Source organism: Suillus subaureus, assembly GCF_016647635.1.
Source record: "Suillus subaureus strain MN1 chromosome Unknown BJ212scaffold_48, whole genome shotgun sequence".
NCBI lineage: Eukaryota > Fungi > Basidiomycota > Agaricomycetes > Boletales > Suillaceae > Suillus > Suillus subaureus.
Window position 1 is genome coordinate 13,358 of NW_024538604.1, and position 25,430 is coordinate 38,787.

Genomic DNA, 25,430 nt, shown 5'->3' on the forward strand with positions numbered 1-25,430 from the left:
TTCCGCCCGCGCATGCATAACGCACCCAAGTAATTCGAAGGTTCTTAGTAGCTTGTAAATTTTCCAGTATGGCTTCTAGACTCGGTATACATGTATGACTGTATTGAAGAAGCTCTTGTCGAACAAGCGGATATCACATCAAGCTTGGGAACACTTCCGTTAAAGAACCAGGCGTGTGTGGCGATTTCACAAGGACGTGTGTCGCGCAGGCAGGAGTTTGGTCCAGAACTTTATGAGCCTTAAGAAATACTATGTTCCGAGTGAAAGGTGCATAATATTATACTTACAGCATGGAAAACTGCAGTCTAAAGCTTCAGAGCGCCTGCAAGTTATTTTTCATAAAGTATATGCCTCCTGTCTGCCTAACAGTCTTCTGTCGTGGTACTCGGAGACACTCATACAGTTACAATGCATCATTATTTGCATGTCCATACAGTATAAAGTTCAGTATAATAACACCAAGCGTCAAACAACATGCGTAGCATCTACACTCCCACCCGGCTCCATAAACAACGCCTCAAACTCTTCCGGATTATGCCCAATCACACCAAAAACGGTTTGCAGCGTACGCCCAAGATACTCCAGTTCCTGAGTGACGCCTTTCATAGTAAGAGCATACGCAAAGAAAAGCAGCTGTCGGGACGCTTTCACATCTCTGTTCCTGACTATATCCAATTTCCGGATTGCATTGACCTGTAAAAGGATAGGGTATCTATCGGATTGATGTTTAATGGATTTCGGATACGTACCAGGCGCTCCCTCGATTCCTCAGCTGGTGGGAGGTACGGAGGTAATGGGGCTTTCAAGCGAAAGGCGGATGCGAGCGTGGAGAAATAAAGGATGATATTACCGACTAAATCTCTTCGCTCTTTATTCACGGGTAAGATGAAATCCCTCCTTACAGACTGAACGATCTTACATTAAAACAAATCCATTATGAAGGAATGTAGCTTACCGTAATCCATTCCTCTCGGGTAGTGACGCAACGCATACTGTGCAGCCTATCCAGGATAGTCTGGAGACTTGTCAATATCGCCCGGTAGAGTGCTATAGGGAAGGGTCCCTTCAACCGGGGCTCATGCTGCGTCTGAGCCAGAAGACCTTGCAATTCAATGAGCTTCCTCTGGAGGTGCAATTCCCTGCAGAGTTCGAATTAGCGACGGTCGATGCATAGTAAGCCCACACAAACATAGCCATGAAGTCCTGAATGGATTTACTAAGCCTGGCTTTAGCAGACTTTGGCAAAAGCGACACCGTCTCATCCGGACACTGCGTCTCGGTTTCGTCTTCATCCGTGTCATCCTCTACGCGAGGCGCGCCTGAGTTGGCTGCTACCAAGTGGGTGTATAGCCATCCGATGTTCAGACAAAAGCTAGGTGCAACAGGTCAATACTTGACATGCTCAGCAAAGATAGACTTACTCTCCCAGCTCTCGACTGAGCTCCCTTCGCGCTTCTGAAGGCCACCAGAAACGAGATACAATCGCAGCCCAGAGGACACCAGCGATAACCGCAATCGAGCGCTGAAACGCAATATCGATTACAGATACGTCGGCTTGTCGAACGTTGTACCTGCAGATGATAAGGGAGGGTGGATCAAAAATCTGCGCAAGCGGTAAAGTTTCAGCCGACGTACGAATAAAGGCACGTTAAATTGTATGTTAAAAGAGCAAATCTCCCCGTTGTCGCATACCGTGGAATCGCAATGATGTAGTAGAAACAAGGCATCGAAAAAAAGAAACCGAAGATCGACAACACAATTGCATTCTCCGGGAAAAGGCTGTAAATTCCAGCTGCGGCGCAAGCTCCGAAACTTCGAGCGGTCAGAACAAAAGGAGCGAAATACCAAAAAAGACGACGTACAGAGTACCGAGTACACGATGAATGCTAAGGAAATTGGTCTAACAAATGAATCAGCAAAGACACAAGACCGATAAAAACCATCATACAGCTCCGATCGTAGGCGACATGACCCCAAAGAACTGGAGGAAAAAATCAATTATGCATATCAATGTAAAAGACGCCTGCACGCACGGAAATCAATGCCCATTCACCCTTATAGTCCGTAAAAATTGGTCTCGTAGCATCAAAGAACGCAGGTGCAGCCAACACAGCAGTAGACATTCCCACTTTGAAGGCATACTTCAACTTGGGCTCTTTCAAAATCCCACCAAAATCCCAAAGTGCTCGCTTCATACGACCGATAAAGGGGAGATTCGCGGGATGGGGCGTTTGTATTGTGTTTGGAGCGTGAGGTTGGACTTTTGGGAAGAAAACTTTGCTGCGATGGGGGGAAGTAAAGAGTGATGCTTCATAGCAGAATGTCAGTAGATTGTAAGCAGTCTTGAAAGTGATTACTGACAGAGTCGGCGCAGTCTAGACCGCTTGGATTTTTCATAAGCCAAATTGCGTCGACGCAATCGCATTGCAGATAAAAGATTTGACGGGCCGTGTAGAATATATCGGTTAAACCAGCTCTGAGTATCCACTCTGACTTGTTCGACCGCATATATTCTGCGCATAGCGTCCGTGAGAGAAATGAGCTCTCCAGAAAATTCCTGCAACGTGAAAATAAAACTGAACCACGACAACTTGAGTATGGAACTTCTCGAGTGAAATTATCGAGAGCTTACAAATAGAGAAGAAATATGTGTTCGTGTTCGCTGTTCGTGAGGATGGCATTGTCCTGCTGGACCAGAGAATCCAATGAACTCCCCATAGACGGGGCAGCAAAATCGCTTCGTTTGTATAAACGCATAACAGCGTGGTTCGAGGTGCTCTCGAAAGTAAACAGTGCGCGCTCAATCTCATCAATCAAAACGTGGAAATCATGAGGTTGAAAGGGAGTTTCTCTTTGGACATGTTTGCTCTGCGCAAATGCCTCACGTAGACGTTTGAAACTTGCAGTACAGGTTCTCTTGCAACTACCTGTGAATACCTTTCCGAAGTACAGATGGCGTTCGACTCACTGTCAACGCCTTCAGCGGTGGACCCAGATCATCGACTAGATCGCCGAACATGTCCGCCGCAGCTTGTAGTAGGACTTCATCTGGGTCATCCCTCATGTCCGAACCGCCATTGGACATCGTCCTCCCCTTCCCGGCTGGAGAACGATACCCACTTGTTTCGCGCTCTCTTCCGTTTGTTTGATTGTGTCGCCTCAACGTCAAGCGTCCCTCACTGTGGGCTTTCGTGAGTTCGTACTGCAATCGGGTGCCGCTTCTCAAGCCATTGAGATGTTGAGCAAGACGCGTGAGGCTATCAACCGCATCCTCATAGGCTTGTCTGGACACCTTGCCTTCTTGTCCACGCAGACCACTGAACCATTCCGACTTGGCTTCTTCTAAGTTCTTTTTAAGACTCGTAAAGCTTGCCTGATGGTTATCGACCGCCTTGTGTATTTTATCCTGGCTAGGCTGGTGAATGGGCTCCTCAAGGAGGAAGGTGTTTGTAAGCATGCCAAGGAGGGTGGCAAACGAATCCAAGGTCTTTGTCATGTTCAACTGGAGGTTGTCTGTGGCGCTTTGGGGCCATAACGTGAAACACACGATGTTTGATATTAAGGTGCCGACAAGCACGACAGAGAATACTTGCAGGAGTGTTTCCCAGCCTCCTTCCTTGATGATTCTAAAAATATATAAGTGATATGCTCCGAATATGACGCATGATGGCCTACACAACAGATAATATTATGGCAGCCATGCTACACGCTGATAAATAGTAAGTATAAGCACGAGTTAAAGCCTTTGATTAACATACCCGAATTGAACGTGGGTTTGTCCATCCACACTCTCATCCAAGTGAGACCCCACATACTGACTCCGACCCACGAAATGACAAGAGCATCACCAAGCCACTCCCATCCTGGTCTGACCTCGAGGGACCAGAACATGGACATGCTTCCCAGACAAACAAATGCTGCATAAAGAAACGCAATCGAGCAGTATGAATCAGCCTCCATCATTCCTCCCATGGTTTTTGCGGGGTTATAGTAAATAGCGCTGCGAACGATCAGCGTCACGTTTAAAAAGGGGTGAAGGAAGACGCATACATAGTAGCTATCATGTGACCAGTGGGCGATGGGAAGCCATTCCCTGCTCCCGGTGTGGAAATATCACTGAGGAATCCAGAGAGATATGATGAAAATGTAAAGAGAGAGGCAATAAGATATGCCACCGCGCATTTGAGAACGTTCTTCCACAAAACTGGTATCGTGGGTACTTGCAAAGGAAGAAACCGATGGCGTGATGTCGATGCAGGGACAGAGGTAGCTGAGGAGCCGTCGGAGCAGGCTTCGGACTGGTCTTCTGATTCAGTGGGATCGTGATGTCCATTGGATTGTTTAAACGACGTCTCTCGGGTGTTGCGCTCCTGCGGATGCGATTGGAAGACATTGTCGAATGGATCGCAGTCAGTGAATGTAGCTTCTGAAGTCAGAGGTCCCGCTGAAGAGTGCTCGGAGCGGTGAAAGGAGTTTACAAGATGGCGTCTGTCACGTGTCCCAGGGCTCCTAAGCTGGCCCTCGTTCTCCATGAGTTGTTCGAACAGCGACCATTGTGATTCCGGTGGTGGGGGCCTGACACGGGACAGACGAACAAGGGACTCCCTAAGGTTTTGAGCACTAGCCATATTAACTTCTAGAGGAGGCGTATGAGCGACAATGAGGGAAACATTTCGATTCCGTCCGAGGCTTGGACGTAAAGTGGACGATGGAAGAGAACCATAAGAAGGAATCGGGCGCATATGTGGGAAATTAGGCTCTCCTGTAGGGCTGATTTGGCCAGGAGAACCAACGAAATGGGCACCACCATGATAGACTGGTGCATCACTGTGGAAAGACAAATACAGAAGGTCATCCTGTGAGTTGTTCCCGTGAGATGTCATTATGTCACATGGACTTCAAGCTTCAAGCTTCGATCTCAGCCTATTGGAAACCTGCTGGGGTAACTGTCTTCAATATGGACAAGGCGTGGTAGTGGTCAAAGTGAACGTGTTGCACTAGTGCTGGCCCACGACGTTTTACTTATATGACACGCCCGGAACTAGTTAGTGGCTTGGCACAATCGCTCAACCCGGAACCGACTCGGGTGGAGAGTATTTATGTAACATGGACCCGAACAATATTAAGATGAGCTCGGCAGGCCCAGTACCCTTAACCTAGACTTGCAGCCAGTCTCACTACGTCTTTGAGATGTTTTCAAATATGTCCTGCCTAGCCTACCATTGACCAATTATTTTGTTGCACTGCTACTTATGACTTGACTTTACATAGCATGCAGGCAGGACGGCAGGCAGCATCATTCAAATCGCAACATGCAAATTCCGCGGCCGCGTCACGAGCCAAATCGAACCTCCTATCCCACATTCTTGACTTTGTCCGTCGTCTGTGACATATGGTTCATAAAAGAAACACCAGCTCATCGACATCTTCTGCTCAGCCTACTATTAGCACAGCTGTCCTCCTTCAGTCCATCAATCAGGTCCCCTCATGCTTCGCCGACGAGTGCAATAGCATAGTCGAGTGGTTCAAACGAAGAGATATTGCAAAGAACACAGCATGCCGCGTTGCTCAAGCAGCAAACCACGACTCTCCGGGGAGTACGGAATGGCGCAGGAGGCTAGATCCATTTTTGCGGATACTGGACCACATCGAGGGTGAGCGCCGCAACGCCTTCACTCCGGCAGAATTCCTTGTCACAACAGTTCGAGTAGAACCCGAGACGGGCCCCTGGCAGTGAGGCAAAGTGAATGGCTCGTCGTGGTGCAACCTCCCAGCAAGCGTGTTGTCAGGGGAATATTCATCTGCTCGAAGAAGACACCCCTGGATCACCAGCAAAGAAACGACGAGCAGAACCCGATCTTTCCAACCTTGACCACCCCGATAATAATTTGCATCGTCACATCTCCCTTGATGTATGGTGCACCTGCAATATTATTGCATTGTAGGTCCCTAATGTCCAGGAGGTCAAGCAGCGGTTCATTAATTAATCACCTTGACTGCCCTGAATTACCGTATTTTGAGTGGGACGACATTATCGCCGGTCAGCCCGTTAACCTCGACATTGTCCTCTCCGACATCTACGCAGGTTCGGGATCCGCGACTGTCGCCACTGCGTTGGATTGGCCTTGCGTGAGCATATCGCTTCGCGTTCCCTCATCGAACACATGAGCTTGATGCTTACGGAAATTACATCAACACCATGTTCTACGCACATGTCACCCCATCTCACTTTAAAATCATTAATTTCGACAAGACAATCAGACAGCGGGTGGGCTCATGCCGTAACTGACTCTCCAATTTCGAGAGATTCATGGCTATTCGCTCCTTTTACTTCCCCCCTTATGGTCGAAACTACATACGTGGAAAGCTCAGGCTGAATCTAAAGGCAAAATTCCCGACAGGAAGGAGCTCTGCTGGCGTTAGGTTGACGGCGTTTGCACATTCCTCTTGATCGTGCCATCACATCGGAGGGTGCGACTTCAGCAATCACCCTGCGTGTGAGCACGAGGATGCTGGTTGTAGTCCACAATTCTTGTTATGATGGTCGCTCTATAATGGATCTGCGTCACCATCGCCAGTCTGGATCGGCTGACAAGTGTCGAGATAGCCCATGCAGTCTTCAATCTTCACCAAGTATCACTATCCCTTCCTATTTGATTATTATTTCGTCAACCCCTCAAAACATCATTTCTGCTTGCTTCAATCAAATCAAATCAAGACAAATGTAACATCAACTCAGCCTCCATGTGCCACATGCTCCCTCGTCTCCTACTTATAGAGCAGATTTCCCGATCAATAGTCCTCAGCAGTCAGCCTGATCTTGATCCGTGTATCGATTCTGCTAACTTTAGCTCCCAACATTTGGATATCTTTCATGTGCCTGGTAGTCTGTATCTCGCTGTATTTCTATTTCCATTTCTTTCGAACTGCGGCCTCTCGTGAGCTTTTAGAGCAGTTGCGCAGCCGACGCCCATCATGCATAATATTTGATTATATGCATCCACATGGACACTCAAACTCTCGCTGCATCTGGTCAAATGCATAAACCGCCATAGCACAACAAGGCCGCCAATAATGATCGCCCACATTTTTCTCCTGAAAGCAGTACTGAGGCTTATCATGCATCATGACATTGTCTACATGAACTGAACTCCAAACACTCGCTGGATCTGGTTGAGTGCAACTAACCCGAACTCCGAACTGCCAAGCATACCAAGCCACCAACACAGACGTCCACCAATTTTTTCTTCAATATACTACGTAACGGTACAACAAACAAGAGCCAGACACGGTGCGACAACTACTTGGTAGTGCTCAACACTAATTGTACGCGAAAAAGACTTTCAAAACAGAGATGACTATTCAACAAGGGTCTATCAAAAGACAACGAAAGCAAAGAGATATGGCACGACATACAAATATATCAACTAGAGTGACAATTACGATTCGGGGTGATGGGGAATGAGAATGAGGAATGTCCAACTTCATGGGGTAATGCGAGTTTCAAGTCCGTAAGGTCTAGTGTCCGCGCTGCTGTCCGTGGAGAATATTATAACGTCCAGGCTGGATCACAACGTCCGAAGAGTACTAGGAGTCCATGAAGGTTCGTAACGAACGTGAGCGTAACGGTAACATAAGAATGCAAAAAGCGCTGTCCGTAAGGTCAAAAGTAAGAAACAAGGCTAGGTGGGGAAAGCGTCAATATACTAGCTCACGAGAGCCAAGAGTCCGTTAGGCCGGGAATTAAGGTTTTTTTTTCCAAAGTGTGCACATGGACCAAGCATATTCGCTGTCGCTAAGTAGGCTACAGCCCTGACAGCCGCTTTTGTACCTTGGCCACTGAATATCCCAGCAGGGGGAAGCATGCGCTAAGGTTGTTCATGGCGTAAAGCATGGTCCCGATTTCACTACGGACATCCGAGCTGCTGACGAGCGGCCACGAAGACTCAATAACATTGAGTTCCCGAATCAACGTGTCCACAGCGCACGTCCAACAGGGCTGCGTCGGGAAAGAGAAGGATTATCATTAGTAAATCATTCTGTAGCAAATCCGAAAAGATACTCACACCGATGATGGGATCGAGAAACTCGTAATCTGCGTCAGCAATGTGCTTGATAATGGACACAAGACACCGCGCAGCTCGAAGGCATTTGTCATATGAGATAGGGTCTTCGGCGCCGAATGGATAATACAGATTTATCATCGCAGCGTGAGCTAGTGTGTGTGTCACAATGTAGGCGTGTTTCTCGTCAGGCACTGTGGCGTCAAGTTGATGCACTGGAATAAGGGTTGGGATAAAATGGGCGATTGTGTGTTCTAAAGTTTGAAAGTCGTCGGTAAATGCGCTCGACATGGCTAAAGCTGCATGTTGATCAGAAAGTGGTACTAGTCTGAAGGAAATGGGCCTACGTTGGTCCCAGGTTGACGCGAGGTGGTGCGCACGTTCGAACAGAGCGGATGCTTTGACACGGAGGGCCAGTGGGGAAAACCCTCCGCGGACGTTTGTGACCTGATGGTCAAAGAAGCTCCGAACAGTATGGAAGCTGTGCAAATCATCGATTTGACCCTGGGAAGAGTTAGTCAGCCTATGATCTACCCAATGATAACGGAACGTACTGCTACATATTCTTCCATATCTTGCGGCCACGGCAATATGATGGACGGGTATCCATCTGAACCATGCGGTATGGTCACTGGCTTGTGAAGTACTACCGACCAGCACCGATCCAGGGCAAATACCTGCCAAAACGTCAATATGCGCTCGCCCTGCTCGATAGCGTCTTTCGGGGGGTCAAGTTTGAAGGGTGAAATGGAGGCTGTGGTCTCAAATGATGATGATCGATTAATTATTGCTCCGTGAAGGCCGCATTGAATAGCCAGTGATGCGGCAGCGTTGGCATGGTAACTGCCTTCTAGTGCCCTTCCATTTGATAGAAAGTACACAGACAGAAGACAGGATGCTTGGATGACATCAAGCAACCTGTTTTGGTACTGGAGGGCATCGCTGAGAGAGTCGAGGGCTCGACTCAAGTAATGAGACTCGTGCGTACTAAGAGGACCAGGTCTGGAGATAAAGCATGCCCACAAAAAGATGGCATTGGTGAGGACAGGGTGATGCTGCTCCATGACAGGTCGAGTGAACGATTCTCGTAGTCGACCCATGTGCAGACCCAGGAGGGATTGACGACAATGCGAAAAAAAGACGTCTACGAGAGTCTGAGCGAGCTCTATTGTGGGCTGTGGTTCCTCGTGGTAGATATCCGTAAATGGCGTGGGCGAAGGCGAGGGAATGCCCTGTATCCAGGAGCTTTGGGGGGAGTTATTTGCTGTAAAATACTTGAGATTTAATGCAAGATGATCACAACGGATCAACACACCGGAAGGAGAGAAGGAAGACACTGAAAGTGAGAAGCCTGTACTTGCCGGAGAACCGGTAAGGGAAGACGACGAGCTTTCTGAGCGGCCATGACGGTGTGGATCGTGTAGAGTAACGGATGGTGAGGTGTACTCGGGATCCTCGAGCTCTCGTATACGCTGTTCTAAACGCTCAATATGTTCACGAAGAAGTTGAGTTCTCGTTTTTCCCTTTCCATCGTCGTACTGACAAGCGTCATGCTGTTTTGCACGCACGCATTGTTGACAAGCAGGTTTGCTCCCGTCACATCTCTGATGACTTCATTAGTGACTGACACTCCCTCATAAGACGATGACTTACCATCTTCCTTTTTCTGGACAAGGCGCGTTTGAGCATGGTTAACGACTTTTGATGGATGATGGAGTAGAGAAAATACCTGCAACGCAAGCATGCTTTCCCCCTCTGCAGAGTTGGCGGAGGCGTGGTGGTCTGATTACTGGCCATTATGGGAACGGATACTAAATATACACGAATGAGAGTGGATCTAATGGGTGAAACCGCATCAATGAGCTGCGGAGTACAGGCATGAAGAAGACTGTCAGACGCACCAAGGAACTGTCAGGATGTGACGCTAAAGATGAAGAAAGAGAAGGAGTATGAGTACTCCAGGCATGAAGTGAACAAGGGAGACCTAGTAGGGGGCGGTGACGAGAACTAGAAATAATTTACTGAGAACACATGAACAGTGTGTGCTCAAATAGTTCCTGCAGCCGTGGCTTGTCTGGTTGATCAGATAGCAGAGCCCGCGTGATGTCGGACAAACCTTTGACTGGTTAGTTCCGCCGGAGATCCAGGAAACTTCCGAGGTTTTACGATCCCGACAAAACTCGATGATCCATATGCTTGGGCGGTCTTTGGTGGCTGTTTGTTTCTATTAGGATCGTCTGCTGGTCAAATCTCACAGCGGTCTTCCTATCCCGTCTCCGTCACCTTAGAGGTTCATGAACCTCCAGGTAATGCTATCAGAACTTAGCGAAGGTCTGTGCTGTGTTTTGGTTCACAAGGTCAATGTCACCCGGCATTCAGACAGTACGGACTTGAATAAAATCCGACCGTATGCCATTAGTCGGCAGGTACCAAGTAGGTACGCATAAAGCAATGTGGTAGTACTTTCACTAAATTCCATCTCCTCTCGCAAACAAGCGTGACGAGTCGCGCGAAACTATTATCTGACTTCTGGCTGTCAAAATCCGCCAAGGCAGATTGGTTATTCGTCACCCGACGGAATGAAGCAGGGTCAACCATCTTCGCCACGTTGTTTCTGGACATGCCCGCGGAATGGGTAACGACCTACGTTTTTGGGACAATTCAGACAACCGACCCTGCAATATTGATTCTTCAACTCATCTTGACCTCCCTTCATGTCGGACTGGGTGGCGCTAAAACATCTGTGCAGACGATCCATCTTACGACATCCCAGTATCTCCTTCTCTACTAGATCTCTCAGGTCACTTCGTTAATATCGTGTTCATCGGTCCTTTCATCTTCTCGGTCCGCAATGGGACGGAATTTTGAAAGTTTAGATGTGACAAACAGCGCCTTGGAACGTTTTGTTCGTCCCGTTGATTCTTGAATTCAAGCTAATTGTCAAAGCTAAGCCAGCAGCTATTTGATGTCATGTTGTCAGAGGCTGTACTAATGTATCTGCGTGTCTGCTGGAGATTCTCCTCCCCGTGCTCCCAAAGAAGGCAGACTTCGTACCATTAACGTTGGTCGACATGCCTTATGATACAGTATGTTCAACTTTTATATGTTTGATCTTGCGCGCTTTATATCAAACGCCTGTTGATCGGTAGCTTGCATCAGCCCTCTTCCTCGATCATGAATTGTACACTGCCCGTGATACGTCAACCATCAATATCAATGTCATGTACTGGCCTTATGAATAATCAACGGTTCAAGTTGGGACACCTGCTAGATTTGTTAATAAGGTGCGCCTCAGTCCAGTGCAAGATGATATTGAATCAGCACCAAGTTTGAAATTGTGCCAGAGCGCTCAGGCTAAGGTTTGATGGTGTGCCTTCACCCCCGCATAACCTGCCATCCTCGTGTTCGCATAAGCTACGACACTCCAGTATATCGTTCGCCTTCTGCCGTATCATGGTCATCTTGCCCTTCATAACCGGTGCTGTTATAAGCAAGTTATGATCGCGGGTAACTTTTTTTACCGGGATTATCCTCTTCCCTGATGATGTCATCAGATTTCGAGGCTCCGTTGTTCATTGCATGGCTTTACACAGCTCTTTGATCAATTCACTGACTCTAGCATAATTTATGACCGAGACTGATTGTGACCATGTTGCACTACTATATCTGCCGATGTAAGATGTTGAATTTGACGACATTAGCTTGCACTGGCCAGTCAGCCTGAGAGCGCTCGAGGTTTGACGATACTTTGCAGACTCGCCCTTCCGTCTGACCTGTCTTTTGCCCGTTAATGAGAAACTATATTTCTGTCCCCCATCATTCACATTGAGGATCAGGGTATATACACTGCCTCGAAATTTTTTATCTCAAATCTTCAACCTACTTACCCTGGCCACCTTCTTTGTGAACTGAGCTTCGAGCGCACAGGCGCAGGTGTCTTATCTCCCCGAGGACCCATCTACATCCCATACGTCATTGCTATCACATTCAATTCCTCGGACGCAAACTCAATATCCCCATTTCTTTAGCGTTTAGACAACAACCACGTTATCTGCGGTGATTATACGAGCGAGAGGGACGAGGAGTCTATAAGGACAAGTACAATCTCAGTCTCTTGAAAAGAACTCTGTTGATGGTAGGTCTACCTATAAGGACAAGTACACTACTAGGGCGTTAGAACATTGTGAATACAGGTGACGATCTGGACTTACATCTCAGTCTCTTGAAAAGAACTGAGGTGTCTGGGCGCTACTAGTGGCCCTTTTAAGCTGAGTGGCTTGACTACTGTAGGATATGAATGCGAAACATAAAATAAAGGGAGGACGCGAGCCGATGTCAATACGTCGCTCGCCTTAGTCCGTTTTGGCTTGTGCTCGTACCTCACTTACTCACTCTCCGTACCTAGGTCGGATCCTTCGGTCTTCTTCGTCTCGGATCTCTGAGTCCAACATTATCCTCGCCAGTACATGTCTGGGGCCGCGAATCAGCACGATACTGCATTCGTTCCTCTGCGTTTCTGCCCGCACTACATTTCAGCGCACATTGCGTACCTTCGTCCCAAGGTCAGTTAGTCCAGTGCCACAATCACAACCGTATCGCCGCGTGCTATCAAGCTCGCACGACGGGCAGTGCCTTTATCGTTCGGAGCCGTGCACACATTGAATACCACCTCGCACTATGTACTAGTACTTCCCATCCTCCTCGATACATTCGGTTCCGGTGACATTGATCGGGGACTAAATCGCCGTCACGAATACAGCCATACCCTGAGCACCCTATAGTAGTCGTTCTCTCCTAGCCAGCAATAGATAAGACCTCAATCCTCATTCAACCCCGGGTTTTGCCTCGCTGAAATCCCTGCTCAGCATTTACCCTGACATGACCACTGACATCAACTCTCACAGTGGCAATTCTACACCTCAAGACGTTCGGTGCCGCATGTTTTCCTATCTCGTACGCCGTGCTTGTTAGGCTGTTTTGATCTCGCTCGGAAATATAATGAGAGCTTCGAGTTCTTTGTCTTGCGGATCTTTTGCCAGCACGCTATGACTATTAATATTGTGGGGACATTTCAAATGCCTCTTCGCGGGAGGTATGTTACCGCATTCGCAACGTCGTGGCTTATTGTCATTGATAGGTATCTACACCTGTATCTGTCGGTCACAGGGGTGTTCGCTTCCTATTTCCTCGGGAATTTTGATTTTCGTCAGGAGTCCTCAACTTCTTGCGCTGAGTGCGCAAGTGAATTACGAGAACCTATATCTCTAGGCATGGCATCTACTTATGTGGCATAGGAATTACATACATCCTGCTATCAAAACCCTATAAACGGATCATAATACACATGTTGTTCATCCCTGGTAGATTGAAGGTCGCCAATTACCGAATGGCTTAAATTTTCAAGACTGTTGAAGATAACAAGAACTTCGCAAATGTCCTTCTATGTCACTTTGTTCCCCACAATATTGTCGGACGATCATGATACCTGACATCATGGTACAGATGCCGTGCCGGCGGAACGCTACGCACGATCATATTTGCAGCTGATCCCTAGATTTTTCAGTTGATTCATCCAACTCGAACCAACTGTAAAATCGTAAGAGATATCCCGCCGAATAGTATTCTGACTCAGTGAGAGCACAAGTGCCTTTCCAGGGGCACTGGCAACAGATGCGCGGCGCTATATGTAATCCACTATAATTAATCTTAGGTCATCAATGTATTGAATACATACATACAAATATACATACATTTGACCAATCCGCAGTCATCGTGTAGAAGTGGGGTACATAGAACTCGAACCTCCAGCCCTATTTATAGAAGAATGAATGAACTGCCTTCTGATCATGAAGATAACTGATCAATCAAGCTACTGGAGACGAATAGTAGGAAATACCTCAACACCCGTTGATCGTGCAGGCGAGGAACATTCCGTGACCACAAATGCATTGCGATATCGACAATACATGGGCTTAGTTACCTACCATTATGGAGTGCTGCCAGTGAGCTGCTAGAGACGAATCTCCCCACCCGTTGATCGTGCGCGTGAGGAATAACCGGTTGCCAGCGATTGCAAATCTCATGCAACACGTGTACATATGCAAGGCTTCAAAACCCGTTGATCGTGAGGAATAATCAGCGAATGCACATGTACGAGCAAGTTGCGCTGAGTTAACGCTAGACGAATCAAATACCTCCACATCCGCGATACGTGCAAGCTTCTTATCATGAACCCTGAGCTGGTAGAGGCGAATAAAATACCTTGAGTCTGTTGGAGTCCGAGAGATTCGAGTCGAAGAAGACCGACGAATCCGAGACAGGAACGGAGAGAGATACGAGCACAAGCCAAAATCGAACTAAGGCGAGCGACGCTTTGACGTCGGCTCGCGTCCTGCATTATTTTCATGTTTCTCTTTGATATAATCAGTTAGCAACGTACTTACTATAAAAGCGCTTCTAGTAGCGCACGGACATCTCAGTTCTTTGGAAGAGACTGAGATGTGAGTCAGAATTCGTTATCAATACTTGTAAATTCTAACGCGACGTGGTGTGTTTGTCCTTACAGCGTTCGGACATCCCACCTTCGTCTATTCACCGGAGAGTCATCTGTTGATCGTGATGAATGTCTAGCGATCCAAATGGTATGCAACACATACAAGCCACCCAGTATGTATACCATAAGAACCAATCATAGTAAGTACAACTTACCTAAATAAAATCTAAATCAATGAACGGACGTGAAAGCGCAGTGTTACATAAATACGTGACGATATCCAGACAACGAGCGATGTCAGACCCTAAATAAGTTAGTATACGAATGTGCATGAGTATCCGAGTTGGGTAAGTACCAAGACTGTGTATGGTATCACAATAATAGGCGTGGGTAATGCTGCGTGGTACGTGGTATATGTAATCTCTTTCTCTAGAACAAGAGGGTGAAGCAGGCTGCCACAGATGCGAGGAGGGTGAGTGAGACAGCAATATTCGTGTTGGTAGATGCAGTGCCGAGGAGGGGGTTGCCTGAGCTGCTGGTTGGGGTAGCTGTCGTAGACACTTTTGCAGGGTTCGAGGTGGAAGTACCGGTCGAAGTGCTTACGCCACTGGCAAGCTCTGCAAAACCGACGGCAGCGGGATTGGCACGGAAGACGGAGTACACGTTCTTGAGGAACGTGTCACCAACGATCCAGGTGGGGACGCCAGAGCCACTGCCAACGCTGTTGCCGATGTCAAAGATGCCACCAGCGCACAGCTCACTCGAAGTACCCGAGATGGAACTGGGGACAGAACCGAGGTTCATGTCTGCAGAGTTGATCGCCCAGGCGGAACCGCCAAAAGATATGGTGACTGTGACATCAGTGGTACAAGCTAGAAGTAGATGAGTCTTTTGCGTGTCCTGCAATGTACAAATGATACAGACGGAATGCGTATAGGCCTTCGTATTCTCCCGTAAGCGCTACGGAGCCTGGAACTTGGGCCCAAACATCTGCGGCAACGGTACTGGGTGCGGCGATGAGGGTAGTGCCTGTGTCGATGGCAGCAAGAGAACTGGATCCGACACTAACCGTGTGGCCTTGCACAGAGAGCGCTACATATTTGTGACCGATCAGTAGGCTGATGGTATAACAAAGTGAAGGAGCTAACAGTTAACATTGAGCAACCAATACGATGGTGAACCAGCTAGGCTCAAATACTCGATAGAGCCTTGGTACAAACTCGAGTTTGTTCCGCCGAGAGTGAGGGTACCACCCGGGGCATTGTCCATAATGGCTTGGTCGATATAGCGTTCAAGATAGAAAGAGAACAAGGGTTGTGAGAGCTGGTTGGCATTATAGAGGGCTTGCCAAAAAGGAGTGGCATTGAGGGCAGAAATGGTGTTGAACCCGAGACCCATGATACCTGAGAGGACACTATCAAGCAAGCCAGATGTAAGTGAAGAAACAGCCACTGGGACAAAAAATAAGTCTGGATCTGACTCGATTCGGGTTAGACATACGGAGTTCTTGCTGAGTGATGGTGAAGCCACCGAAGCTGACCGTGTCTTGGGAGGTAGTCCCTTTGACCGATCCTGAGCCATAAGTAATTTCCAGGGAAGCGCCTGATGACTGGTATGACGAGGATTTTGAGGCAATAAACTCAGTTGATGCGCAAGAGGTACACGAGGATGTTGCAACCCAAAGGTCGGAAGAACCAGTGTCAAGAATAAGATTGAAGTCCTGCGGCCTTGGAGACGATGAGTATTTGTGAATATTGTCTTCAACATTGTAACTTACGGAGTTCCTATGCTTACAATACCTGAGTAACTGGAATCGTTTTCCTAATAAAATTATTATTCCACAAACTAAATAGAAGCCCAAATTTCAAACCTCATCGGTGATCGCAATTGTAGCAGTGTTTGCTCGCTTGGAATATGGGGCATTTGTTGGGTGATAACCATATTTCGTCCGCAGTGCTTCCACGGCTTTCGGTAAGTTTGCGACTCTGTTTATTCGACTACGTCTGACGATTGGGACATGAATAACACCTGCATCTGGCTGGGGAGCAGCGAGAGTGAATGGAAGGAGTGCGACAGCCACAAGAGGTAGATAAATCATCGCGGAACGTGCTATGAGAGAGAATAAAAGAGAGAGAGAGTATTTAAACACAAGGCTAGCTTGCGTGAGTCAATTTTACAAGGAAACAGAAAACTTGTCCTACCAGGTTGCGCGGTGCAGGGCTGTGCAAAGCTCACAGTGTATCTTGGCATCACACGCTTAAAGTTATGTTCCCACCCATCCGGGGTTATCCTGGGGCAGTTCCTTGAGAAACCCCCTTACCTGGGGGTAATTCTGATTTTCTCACGGGCGGAAGCCCACCGCAACACTGCCACCCTGCTGCCGCAATCAATTTGGACAGTACTTTTGGCCGGACGGACGGTGTAGACATCGGCGGTCTTCGTTAAGCAGAGGTTTCTACCCAACACTACGGAATTTCTCATTAGATTGATCGTCTTCAAGCAACTTCAAGTATGCTTCAAACTGATAATCAACTTAAAGGTCAGTCATGCTGCAGATTTAATGACAGAGGGTGCTCGAACTGCTGGAGGCCTTGGACTTTAATTTTAACCCCACGCGGTTACAACACGCCATACAAAGCATCGTCACGGTATCAGATGGCACAATGATATGTCATGATCGCGCAACAACTGCTGGTACACAGCCCAGCTGTAGGCAACATACGCTCTAGGACGTACTATGAGCCCGCTCACCGTGCGGTCAGTCACCGATATGCCATTAATTGTTTTTTCTATTTATCAAGGTCAACGTGCACGTGTCGGCATTATTCTATCAGCGTTTCGTGAGTCCTTTCATTCCCGTTGCTAGATCTTTTCATGAATTTCAGTCCCCGTTCCATCACATCCCAAGGAAAACATTGCCCAAATTCAATCCAACCCTGACTTGACTTCTCTGTTTGTCCTGTTTATCAGCATTTCTCTCTCGCGCGCGCGTTAACGTTGTGATCCAGAATAACTTTGGAGCCGGGTGATCATTATTTTGGTTTCTTCTTTGTCATCTAAGCCTTTATTGCTATGACGTTATATCCGTACTCTGTCAACGTTTCGTGAGTCCCCTCAACGTTCCTTTCATCTCGCGATGAATCAGCGACACATGTATATACATGTCGGATTACAGGTCGAACACATGCTGCGAATTTCCCGGCGATTACATTGCTTGGCATCTCGCTTTTCAATTTGTACTATCTCTCGCCCGTATTGTTGCTTTCAAACTTTTTTGGCCGTCCCATACATGATACCTGCAATCTACCGCGACTGCGCAGTCTTTGTATTCATGGTCTACTAATGGTTCTACTGGTAGTCATATGTTCCCAGCAAGGACCCCACGACACAAATTAGGGGTCACGGTAATAATGATCGGACTAAATAAGGATACGCGACCCTCCATTTATCGAATATGGAAGGTTCTTGCTGCGTGTATCAAACGCGTGCTCGACGGTTGTCAAACCCATTCATCACATCCAAATCCCTGGCTCATGAAACCCTGTCTGCACAGGCACTAAGTACTAATCCACAATGAAAAGATCCCAAGACACCGTATCGTCTCCTTCAAAATCATCCAAGCACAAAAAAGCTAAGGTAGCGCCTAACCAGGTAGTCCATCACGCGAACACAACACGCGAGGATGATCATGGTGCTGGTGATGGGGAATGGACCCGCGTGGAAAAACGCAAGGCCAAAAAGAACAAGAAGGTCGAAGCCAAACACGATGTGTGTCTTATTAGTGCCTTCCTTTGTTGTCTGCAGCTTTTTTTTGAATGAGATATACGTTTTCTTTCTGGTTTTAGGCACTGATGCCCAGATTCATGTATGTGAACGGTGAGATCGTAAAGAGAAAAGATGCAGTTCATATAAACGTGAGTTCTTTGTCTTTAGGAGTATAGGGCGGATTGACGTTGCGTTAACGTTGTAGGACGTTCGAGATTTGATATTGCACATAGTCGCAGATGCACCTCCGCCTAACTGGGTCAAGGTCGAGGTATGACTTCAAGCTTCATCTCTGGATCATTGTTTTGATCCTCATCTCCAGCACCCCCGATCGATCGAAAAAGTCGTAGCGCTCCTCATACCTGGAATTCTTCCTTCAACCTTGGCTCTTCCACCTCTCCCGACCTCAGCCACTGCCAATCCAAATGTTCCACTATCAATCCCACTTCCTGCAGAATCTCATACTCCCATTCCTTTCATCGCATCTACTTACAGCCATGCATGCCCAACTCGTGCTCCCGGCGATCAAACTCGGATGTACTCCGTTCTCAGCGAGTTCTTCCAGTGCCAGGTTACACCACAAGAGAAGGCCAAGAGACAGGCACAGCGGGCCAGTATGTATGTTATCTATGATATTCTTGCCAAGGCTGACGATGGCCTCGTGTAGCACAACGTGCCTTCGATAGCACACCAGCATTGTACATGCTTACGTTGAAAGAAATGATAGATAACGAGTATCCGGTTCCTTCGTACATGGCTGATGTATTCGAAAAGGGTCCCGGTTGGATCGAAACTCCACAGGTATCGGAAGAATCATTGTTATTACTTCCAGCAGATAAGATGCAATCAAAAATATATGCTATCGACTGTGAAATGGTGCGTGGCTACACAGCTGGGTGTTGGGTCGCTAACTCGAACCAAACCCTAGTGCTTGACAGAGGACGGCAAAGAACTTACCCGGGTTTGCATGATCGATTACGGGAGCGGAATAGTCGTGTATGACAAACTCGTCAAGCCTCCAAAGCCAGTCACTGACTACATGACTAAGTAAGCGGGATCTAACATCTCACGATCGGGTACAGATTCTGAATTGTGACACCTTAGATGGTCAGGCATCACAGAATCTTTGCTTGCATCAGCTACGACAACGGTAGCTGAAGTCCAGGCACAGATCATGCCTATCCTCGCACCAAAAGATGGACCGATATCCATTCTCGTCGGACACTCCCTTGAATCTGACCTCCGCGCCCTTCGGATTTGCCACCCGAGGTGTATCGATACCGCGGTCATATACCATCACCCACGTGGGCGACCGTTGAAACCGGGACTTGCGTGGCTCACCAAAAAATGGCTGAATCGTGAAATCCAGACGCGGGGTGATAGTGGACACGATCCGGAGGAGGATGCGCGGGCATGTATTGACCTCCTGCGGGCGAAGCTGAAATATGGCCCAACCTATGGGGAGTATAAGACTGATTTTGAGAGTATATATGAGCGTATGGGAAGGGCGAGCGGGAGGAGAGGACCGGGGTCTGTACGGAGCGTGGTGGTGGACCACGGGAACCCTGGTGTGATGCATGGTTCAAAAGCCAGCTCGAATGTGCCGTGTACTAGCGATGAGGAAGTACTGAATGGGTTGTTACAGGCTATTCCAGCACACGAGTTCGCATTTGGACGATTTACCGGCGTTGCAGATGCACTGGGTTGTGAGTACCGTACAGTTGTTCGCCCCATTATATATACTTACGATTTTTAGGGCTAACGCCAAAGGCGACTGCCGCAGAGACCCCGGTTGTCACCCCAGCAGAACCATCACCCATCGTTCTCGCAAATGCCCAAGCAACTCTTAACAACCAGCTGGTCACCCTCTACACATCCCTCCCTGCACGGACCGCATTGATCATCTTCACTGGCCACTCAGATCCCCGACGGATGGCCAGCCTAAATGCCAGGAAATCGGCATTTGAGTCCGCTATTAGGAGCGGGAAGAAGGCCGAAGATATTGACAAGGCAGATTGGTGGACAGCTACTGATGGGCGGGAACTGGAGGAAGAAGTTGAGAAGGCGAAGAGAGGACTGTTGTTTTTGGGAGTCAAGTGAATACAAGGGATGAACTTGTTAGACTTGGATCTGGTTGCTGTCTCTTGGCGGGTTTTCCTTCCCTGTGCATGCATTTCTACGCTGGTATATTTGATTTTGTTGGTCACTCATCCCAGTCGAGACCCAGCACTCCTTCCTTTCCTCCTCGTACAGCAGCTTCTACGGCTTCTGCGAGTTGTCTCAGCACCCTGGTGTCTTCGTCCAACTCTTGAGGTCCTAATAAATCGTTCTTGAGCTGCCTAGTGTCAACTCCAAGAGCGCGATGTAAGGCATCCTCTCTATCTGCACCTCTTAGTTTGTCTATGGATGTGAGGAGCTCTGGTAGACGAGGATTCGACTCCTAGGGCGTGACGCACAGTAGCGGAAGTAGCTAACAAATGGAGACAATGTTAAACGCAGGAAGGAACAGTTGTTGGACGGACATACCGATGGCTTCGTATTGGTGAAGTTGTATTGGCCGTGGGTCATCACGGTTCAATGGGTCGGGATATGCTGATTCTTCGGGTACGTATGGCCAATTAAGAGAAGTGAGAGGGCAGTAATGGCTTTGGATCGTCGAGAGTCTCTTCTGCGGATGAAGGTGGTAATGCTGATCCTCTGTTTGAGCACGGGTCTAGGATGGAAGGAGGGAAATGTACCTTCGCGAGTCACGACCGAAGTTTCAGTAGAGCCGCAAGATTCTGTGAGGTGACTTTTTGGATGAGATCTATCTCGCGTGTGTTTTTGTTATACCTTTATGGCGTTTGTAGCATCCAACAGAACAGCTGAACCATCATTGGTATGAGCAAACACTTTGAAATGCGATGATGCGGGGTTAACGTACTAGACGATTGCTCTGCATTTTGCGCATGTATATTTTGATTCGGTTTCATTACAGACATGGCATAAGCTGCGGGATCGAGGGGGCATCGTCGTCGCTGCAAGTGGACTCAGACAACTAATTTTTAAATTGATAGCCGCGTGGCACGTGACCACTGCATCCACAGTGCCTCGGATGTTTTACCTGTCGAGTTTTGGACCGTCATTAGCTTGCTCTCCACTACTCAAGCTGCGGCAGCAGCGTCATTCGTTTCATTCTTCGACTATAACTGAAGATTTTTCCAAGGATGGAAGATGTGACATATGTCGGCAGCGGGAGGTCAATCGACATCGAACTTGGGGGACAAGAAGTCATCACCATCGATCTTGACAACCTCGATCCGAATCCGGAAGATGTATTGGACCTTTTGAAGGAGGGACAGTGCAGAGTGTCTGTGTGGACAAAGTTAGCTGGCGAGTACTGGCGAAGGGGTTACCTAGCAGCCGCCGAAAGGATAGCTCATTCCGCTATTGAATGTGCGTCTCCCAGTTCAAGTTCGTCGTATAACTTACCTGAACGTATCTACAGCATTACATGCAAACGGAACGACGGCTTCCTCTCCTCCAATATACGCACTTCTTGCAAATATCCAGATAGCTCATGCTCAAAAGGCCCCCAAGTTGGTTCTTTCAGAAGCTCGTGGGTTCCGCCAATTTCTAGTCTGAGGCGCCACTGAACATGTCATAGGCGAGGATAAACTGACAAATGTGCGCCCAAAGGAAGAATATTACCGCGAAGCTGCTCAGTATCTCAACACTGGTGAGAGGGCTGCTGCAGAAGGTGGTGAGGGTGTGGGCGGAACTTTGGCATTCTTGACTCGAGGTATTGCGCTCCTTTTATCCAGTCACTAAGTAGCTTACCACGTTTTATAGGGATACAACAACTCGCGACGAGGTCTATGGATGATGCCATGCGCTCCTTTGAGGGTGTACTAGCTGAGAAACCCACTAATGTCGTGGCACTCCTCGGTAAAGTAGGTTTATTGCCTTATGAACCTAGGTAGTTGGTGACATATTGGTATCAGGCTCGAATTCTCTATGCTCGAAGGAGTTATCCTCAAGCGCTCAAACTATTCCAGCAAATTCTCCAACTCAACCCGCGCTGCATCCCTGATCCACGCATTGGTATCGGACTGTGCCTATGGGCAATGGACTATAAATCAAAAGCGAAAGCGGCATGGCAACGAAGTTTAGAAGTTGTAAGTACTGGCTCCAAGCGTGGGGTAGCATTACACGGCTCAACAAATTCCGTAGAATCCGACAGATTGGCCGGCGCAGCTTTTGCTTGGACTCGAGTCCATCAATGCGAGTAAGACCGAAAATCTCAGCGAGAAAGACCGTGCGCAAGCGTTCCTTGCCGGTACAAAATTCATAGAGAAGGCTTTCAACGCCAACCAAAAGAGTGCTGCCGCCGCCAATGCACTATGCGAACTCTTCCTCAGGAAGAATAGCTATAAACGAGTGCGTGACCCTTCGTCTCCCTTCGAGAACGCACTTCATATCACGTCATTAGGCTTTGAAGCTCGCGGAGCGCACTATTCAGTTCGCAGATACTCTTACATTGCTAACAGAAGGAAACCTCAGAGCTGCTCGAGTGCTACATGCAGAGGGCTCTCTCAAAGAAGCCACCAAGTATTACATGACAGCCACAGATGGTCAACCAAAACACGTTTTAGGCGCCATTGGCATGGCACAGATGCAGATCCAGAACGGTAAGCTGACTTGAACAGACAAGTAGAAAAAGTATCTTATCTCAGTTTCAGATGAGATAGCTGCGGCGATCCATACTCTTGATCTTCTTCTGCAACCTCCAAATCCTCAGCGTTCCGTTGAAGCAATGGTCATGCTCGCTTCTCTCCGTGCACACCCGCGTCCAGGAGTTTCGAGCTCAGACTTTGCTCAAGAAAAAGCTAAAGCCCGCGAACTATTCGATCGCGCTATCAAAGCTCTCGAGCAAGACGATTCACGTACAGCTAATGGTCACGTCCCGCAACACACAGCCAGTTATATCAACGACGATTTGGATATGCATGTTGAAATTGCACGGCTTTGGCAAGAAGAGTCTCTGGACCGGACAACGCGTGCCCTTAAGGAGGCGTTGAGGCTAAGCGAGGCGAACGAACAGATCGACCCGCGGCTGCTCAATAATATGGGCGCCCTTCAGCATATGGAAGGCAACCTAGCAGAGGCACGGGCCTTGTACGAAGACTCACTCACTAAAGCAGCTAACTTGGGTCCGGATGTCGGAGAGGGAATGTCAACGTCGATGTTATACAACCTCGCGCGAGTGTACGAGGACGGTGGCGACGTTGCAATGGCGAAGGAAGCATACGATAAGCTCTTAGCAAGACATCCGGAGTACGTCGATGGTGAGTGCAGGTAAATAGCACTTGCGTCTCTGTCTGATTGTCCTTTAGCCAAAGTTCGACAAGCGCAGATGCTAGCTGATCTCAATCAGTCCAACGAAGCGCACGATCTCTTAAAACAAGCCATGGCTTCGCAAAACAACAACCTCAATCTCCGCGCATTCTACACCTACTTCCTCATCCAAAGCAATCTCCCGAAACCTGCCAAAGATTTCGTCTTTGCTACCCTCAAGGACCACGACAAGCATGATGTCTATTCATTATGCGCCGCTGGCTGGATCCAATATCACCAAAGCCGGGAAAGTCGAGATCCGAGTCCGAAGGGGTTAGAAGAGCGAAGACGTGGTTTCCAGCGCTCTGCCGAGTTCTACGACAAAGCCTTACTTTTGGACCCGCTCTGTGCTTTTGCTGCTCAAGGACTGGCCATTGTGACTGCGGAGGATGCACTCGGGTCCTTTGGGGGTGGTCCAGCTACTTCTGGTGGAGACGATCCACAAAAGCGAATGAGGAACGCAAGAGACGCCCTCGACATTTTTGCCAAGATAAGGGAGTCCCTCAACGATGGCAGCGTGTACCTGAATATGGGACATTGCTATTATGCTCGAGACGAATTTGATCGGGCTATTGAAAGTGTAAGTCTTCCATGATCTTTTTCATTACTATACAGTAACTGACATGTACGCGTCCTAGTATGAGACAGCATCTGTACGATTTTATGGTGGCCACAATGTTTCTGTGCTCCTATGTTTGTGTCGAACGTGGTATGCAAAGGCTAGCAAAGATCAGTCTTTCGTTGCCATGAGTACAGCGCTCAAATATGCGCAAAAGGTATGATGACATCTCTATCTCACTTTCATTGAAGCTAATCTTTGATAGGCTCTCCACTTACAACCGAGCGACAAGGCCATCCTGTACAATATCGCCATGGTTCAACAAAAATCTGCAGAGCTGCTCTTCGGTCTCAACCCATCGAAGCGTACCCTGAAAGATCTGGAGTGGGCGATATTGCAGGCTGGGCATGCGCAACGGTGAGATCATCCAATTAACGACGTCATGGATTCAATTAAATGACCATCGTCAGATTGTTCGCTTCTCTTGCCGCAGACTCTGCCTCTGTCGTACCCTACAGCCGTGATATCGCAGATCAACGTAGGAAATACGGTGAGAGTATGCTAAGAAGAGGAGACGAGCATCTAGCAACACAAAAGGAGTTCGAAGCCGAAGCGCAAGCGAAACTCGTGGCTGCTAGGCTGAGGAGACAGACGGAGAGGGCCAAGCTGGAGGCTATTGAGGTACGTTGCATTCGGATTTCGTTCACGTCCTGTCTCTGAACTACGTTTGCAGCAAGAAAAAATCGAGGAACACCGCCGGCAAGCGGAAAAGCTTGCAGAAGAGCGTCGTAAGGCGAGGGAACAGGCTCAGGAATGGACGAGGGAGGTTCAGATGGAGAGCGACGAAGAGCGTGAACGGAAATCCAAGAGGGCCGCTAAGAAGGTCAAAGTCGAAGGGGATAGTGGAGATGAGGGGGGTGAACCTAAGAAGAAGAAGAGAAGCGGAGGCAAACTCAAAAAAGCCGTTGATCAGGATGTCGACAACGAGCAGCTCTTCAGCGATGATGAGGTCGACAGTAAACCAGCAAAGAAGGTATGGTATTCTGATCTACCTTGACTACGAAATACTGAGCTCCTTCAATCAGCGTGTCCCGAAAAAACGTGTCGTCAGGGATGATGACGATCAGGACGCCGTCGGAGGACCACGCAAAAAGCAATAGTACGTGAGGCATCT

The 25,430-nt window shown here is 48.2% G+C and overlaps 7 protein-coding genes across 7 annotated transcripts; 3 read left to right on the plus strand and 4 right to left on the minus strand.

Moving 5' to 3' along the window:
- Positions 1-465: 465 nt before the first annotated feature.
- On the minus strand, positions 466-4,532 carry BJ212DRAFT_1282920 (Fusaric acid resistance protein-like-domain-containing protein; the record flags this gene model as incomplete). The annotated part of the gene is made up of 15 exons (XM_041331712.1): positions 466-693; positions 750-905; positions 956-1,139; positions 1,190-1,372; positions 1,422-1,571; positions 1,636-1,812; positions 1,863-1,900; positions 1,949-1,981; positions 2,034-2,308; positions 2,362-2,576; positions 2,633-2,916; positions 2,969-3,626; positions 3,676-3,709; positions 3,759-4,000; positions 4,051-4,532. 15 exons carry the CDS (start codon positions 4,530-4,532, stop codon positions 466-468), a joined length of 3,339 nt encoding a protein of 1,112 aa, XP_041187588.1.
- Positions 4,533-5,952: 1,420 nt separating this feature from the next.
- Positions 5,953-6,168, plus strand: BJ212DRAFT_1282876 (uncharacterized protein; the record flags this gene model as incomplete). Its single annotated transcript, XM_041331710.1, has 1 exon — positions 5,953-6,168. The coding sequence occupies one exon, from the start codon at positions 5,953-5,955 to the stop codon at positions 6,166-6,168; it is 216 nt and encodes a 71-aa protein (XP_041187589.1).
- A 1,636-nt stretch (positions 6,169-7,804) lies between these two features.
- On the minus strand, positions 7,805-9,860 carry BJ212DRAFT_1485989 (uncharacterized protein; the record flags this gene model as incomplete). Its single annotated transcript, XM_041341062.1, has 6 exons — positions 7,805-7,999; positions 8,067-8,362; positions 8,411-8,567; positions 8,618-9,327; positions 9,379-9,667; positions 9,717-9,860. The coding sequence occupies 6 exons, from the start codon at positions 9,858-9,860 to the stop codon at positions 7,805-7,807; spliced, it is 1,791 nt and encodes a 596-aa protein (XP_041187590.1).
- Positions 9,861-14,985: 5,125 nt separating this feature from the next.
- Positions 14,986-16,654, minus strand: BJ212DRAFT_1282978 (aspartic peptidase domain-containing protein; the record flags this gene model as incomplete). The annotated part of the gene is made up of 6 exons (XM_041331715.1): positions 14,986-15,428; positions 15,481-15,648; positions 15,705-16,007; positions 16,057-16,283; positions 16,334-16,377; positions 16,427-16,654. The coding sequence occupies 6 exons, from the start codon at positions 16,652-16,654 to the stop codon at positions 14,986-14,988; spliced, it is 1,413 nt and encodes a 470-aa protein (XP_041187591.1).
- A 1,765-nt stretch (positions 16,655-18,419) lies between these two features.
- On the plus strand, positions 18,420-20,421 carry BJ212DRAFT_1282830 (uncharacterized protein; the record flags this gene model as incomplete). The annotated part of the gene is made up of 7 exons (XM_041331707.1): positions 18,420-18,470; positions 18,527-18,592; positions 18,644-18,935; positions 18,989-19,197; positions 19,250-19,368; positions 19,426-20,027; positions 20,078-20,421. The coding sequence occupies 7 exons, from the start codon at positions 18,420-18,422 to the stop codon at positions 20,419-20,421; spliced, it is 1,683 nt and encodes a 560-aa protein (XP_041187592.1).
- A 103-nt stretch (positions 20,422-20,524) lies between these two features.
- Positions 20,525-20,889, minus strand: BJ212DRAFT_1485992 (uncharacterized protein; the record flags this gene model as incomplete). The annotated part of the gene is made up of 2 exons (XM_041341063.1): positions 20,525-20,761; positions 20,848-20,889. The coding sequence occupies 2 exons, from the start codon at positions 20,887-20,889 to the stop codon at positions 20,525-20,527; spliced, it is 279 nt and encodes a 92-aa protein (XP_041187593.1).
- Positions 20,890-21,527: 638 nt separating this feature from the next.
- BJ212DRAFT_1282929 (uncharacterized protein) lies at positions 21,528-25,416 on the plus strand (the record flags this gene model as incomplete). Its single annotated transcript, XM_041331713.1, has 14 exons — positions 21,528-21,756; positions 21,809-21,919; positions 21,968-22,102; positions 22,153-22,253; positions 22,305-22,478; positions 22,534-22,740; positions 22,793-22,991; positions 23,043-23,648; positions 23,697-24,277; positions 24,336-24,473; positions 24,522-24,673; positions 24,727-24,937; positions 24,990-25,289; positions 25,342-25,416. 14 exons carry the CDS (start codon positions 21,528-21,530, stop codon positions 25,414-25,416), a joined length of 3,219 nt encoding a protein of 1,072 aa, XP_041187594.1.
- Positions 25,417-25,430: the final 14 nt, after the last annotated feature.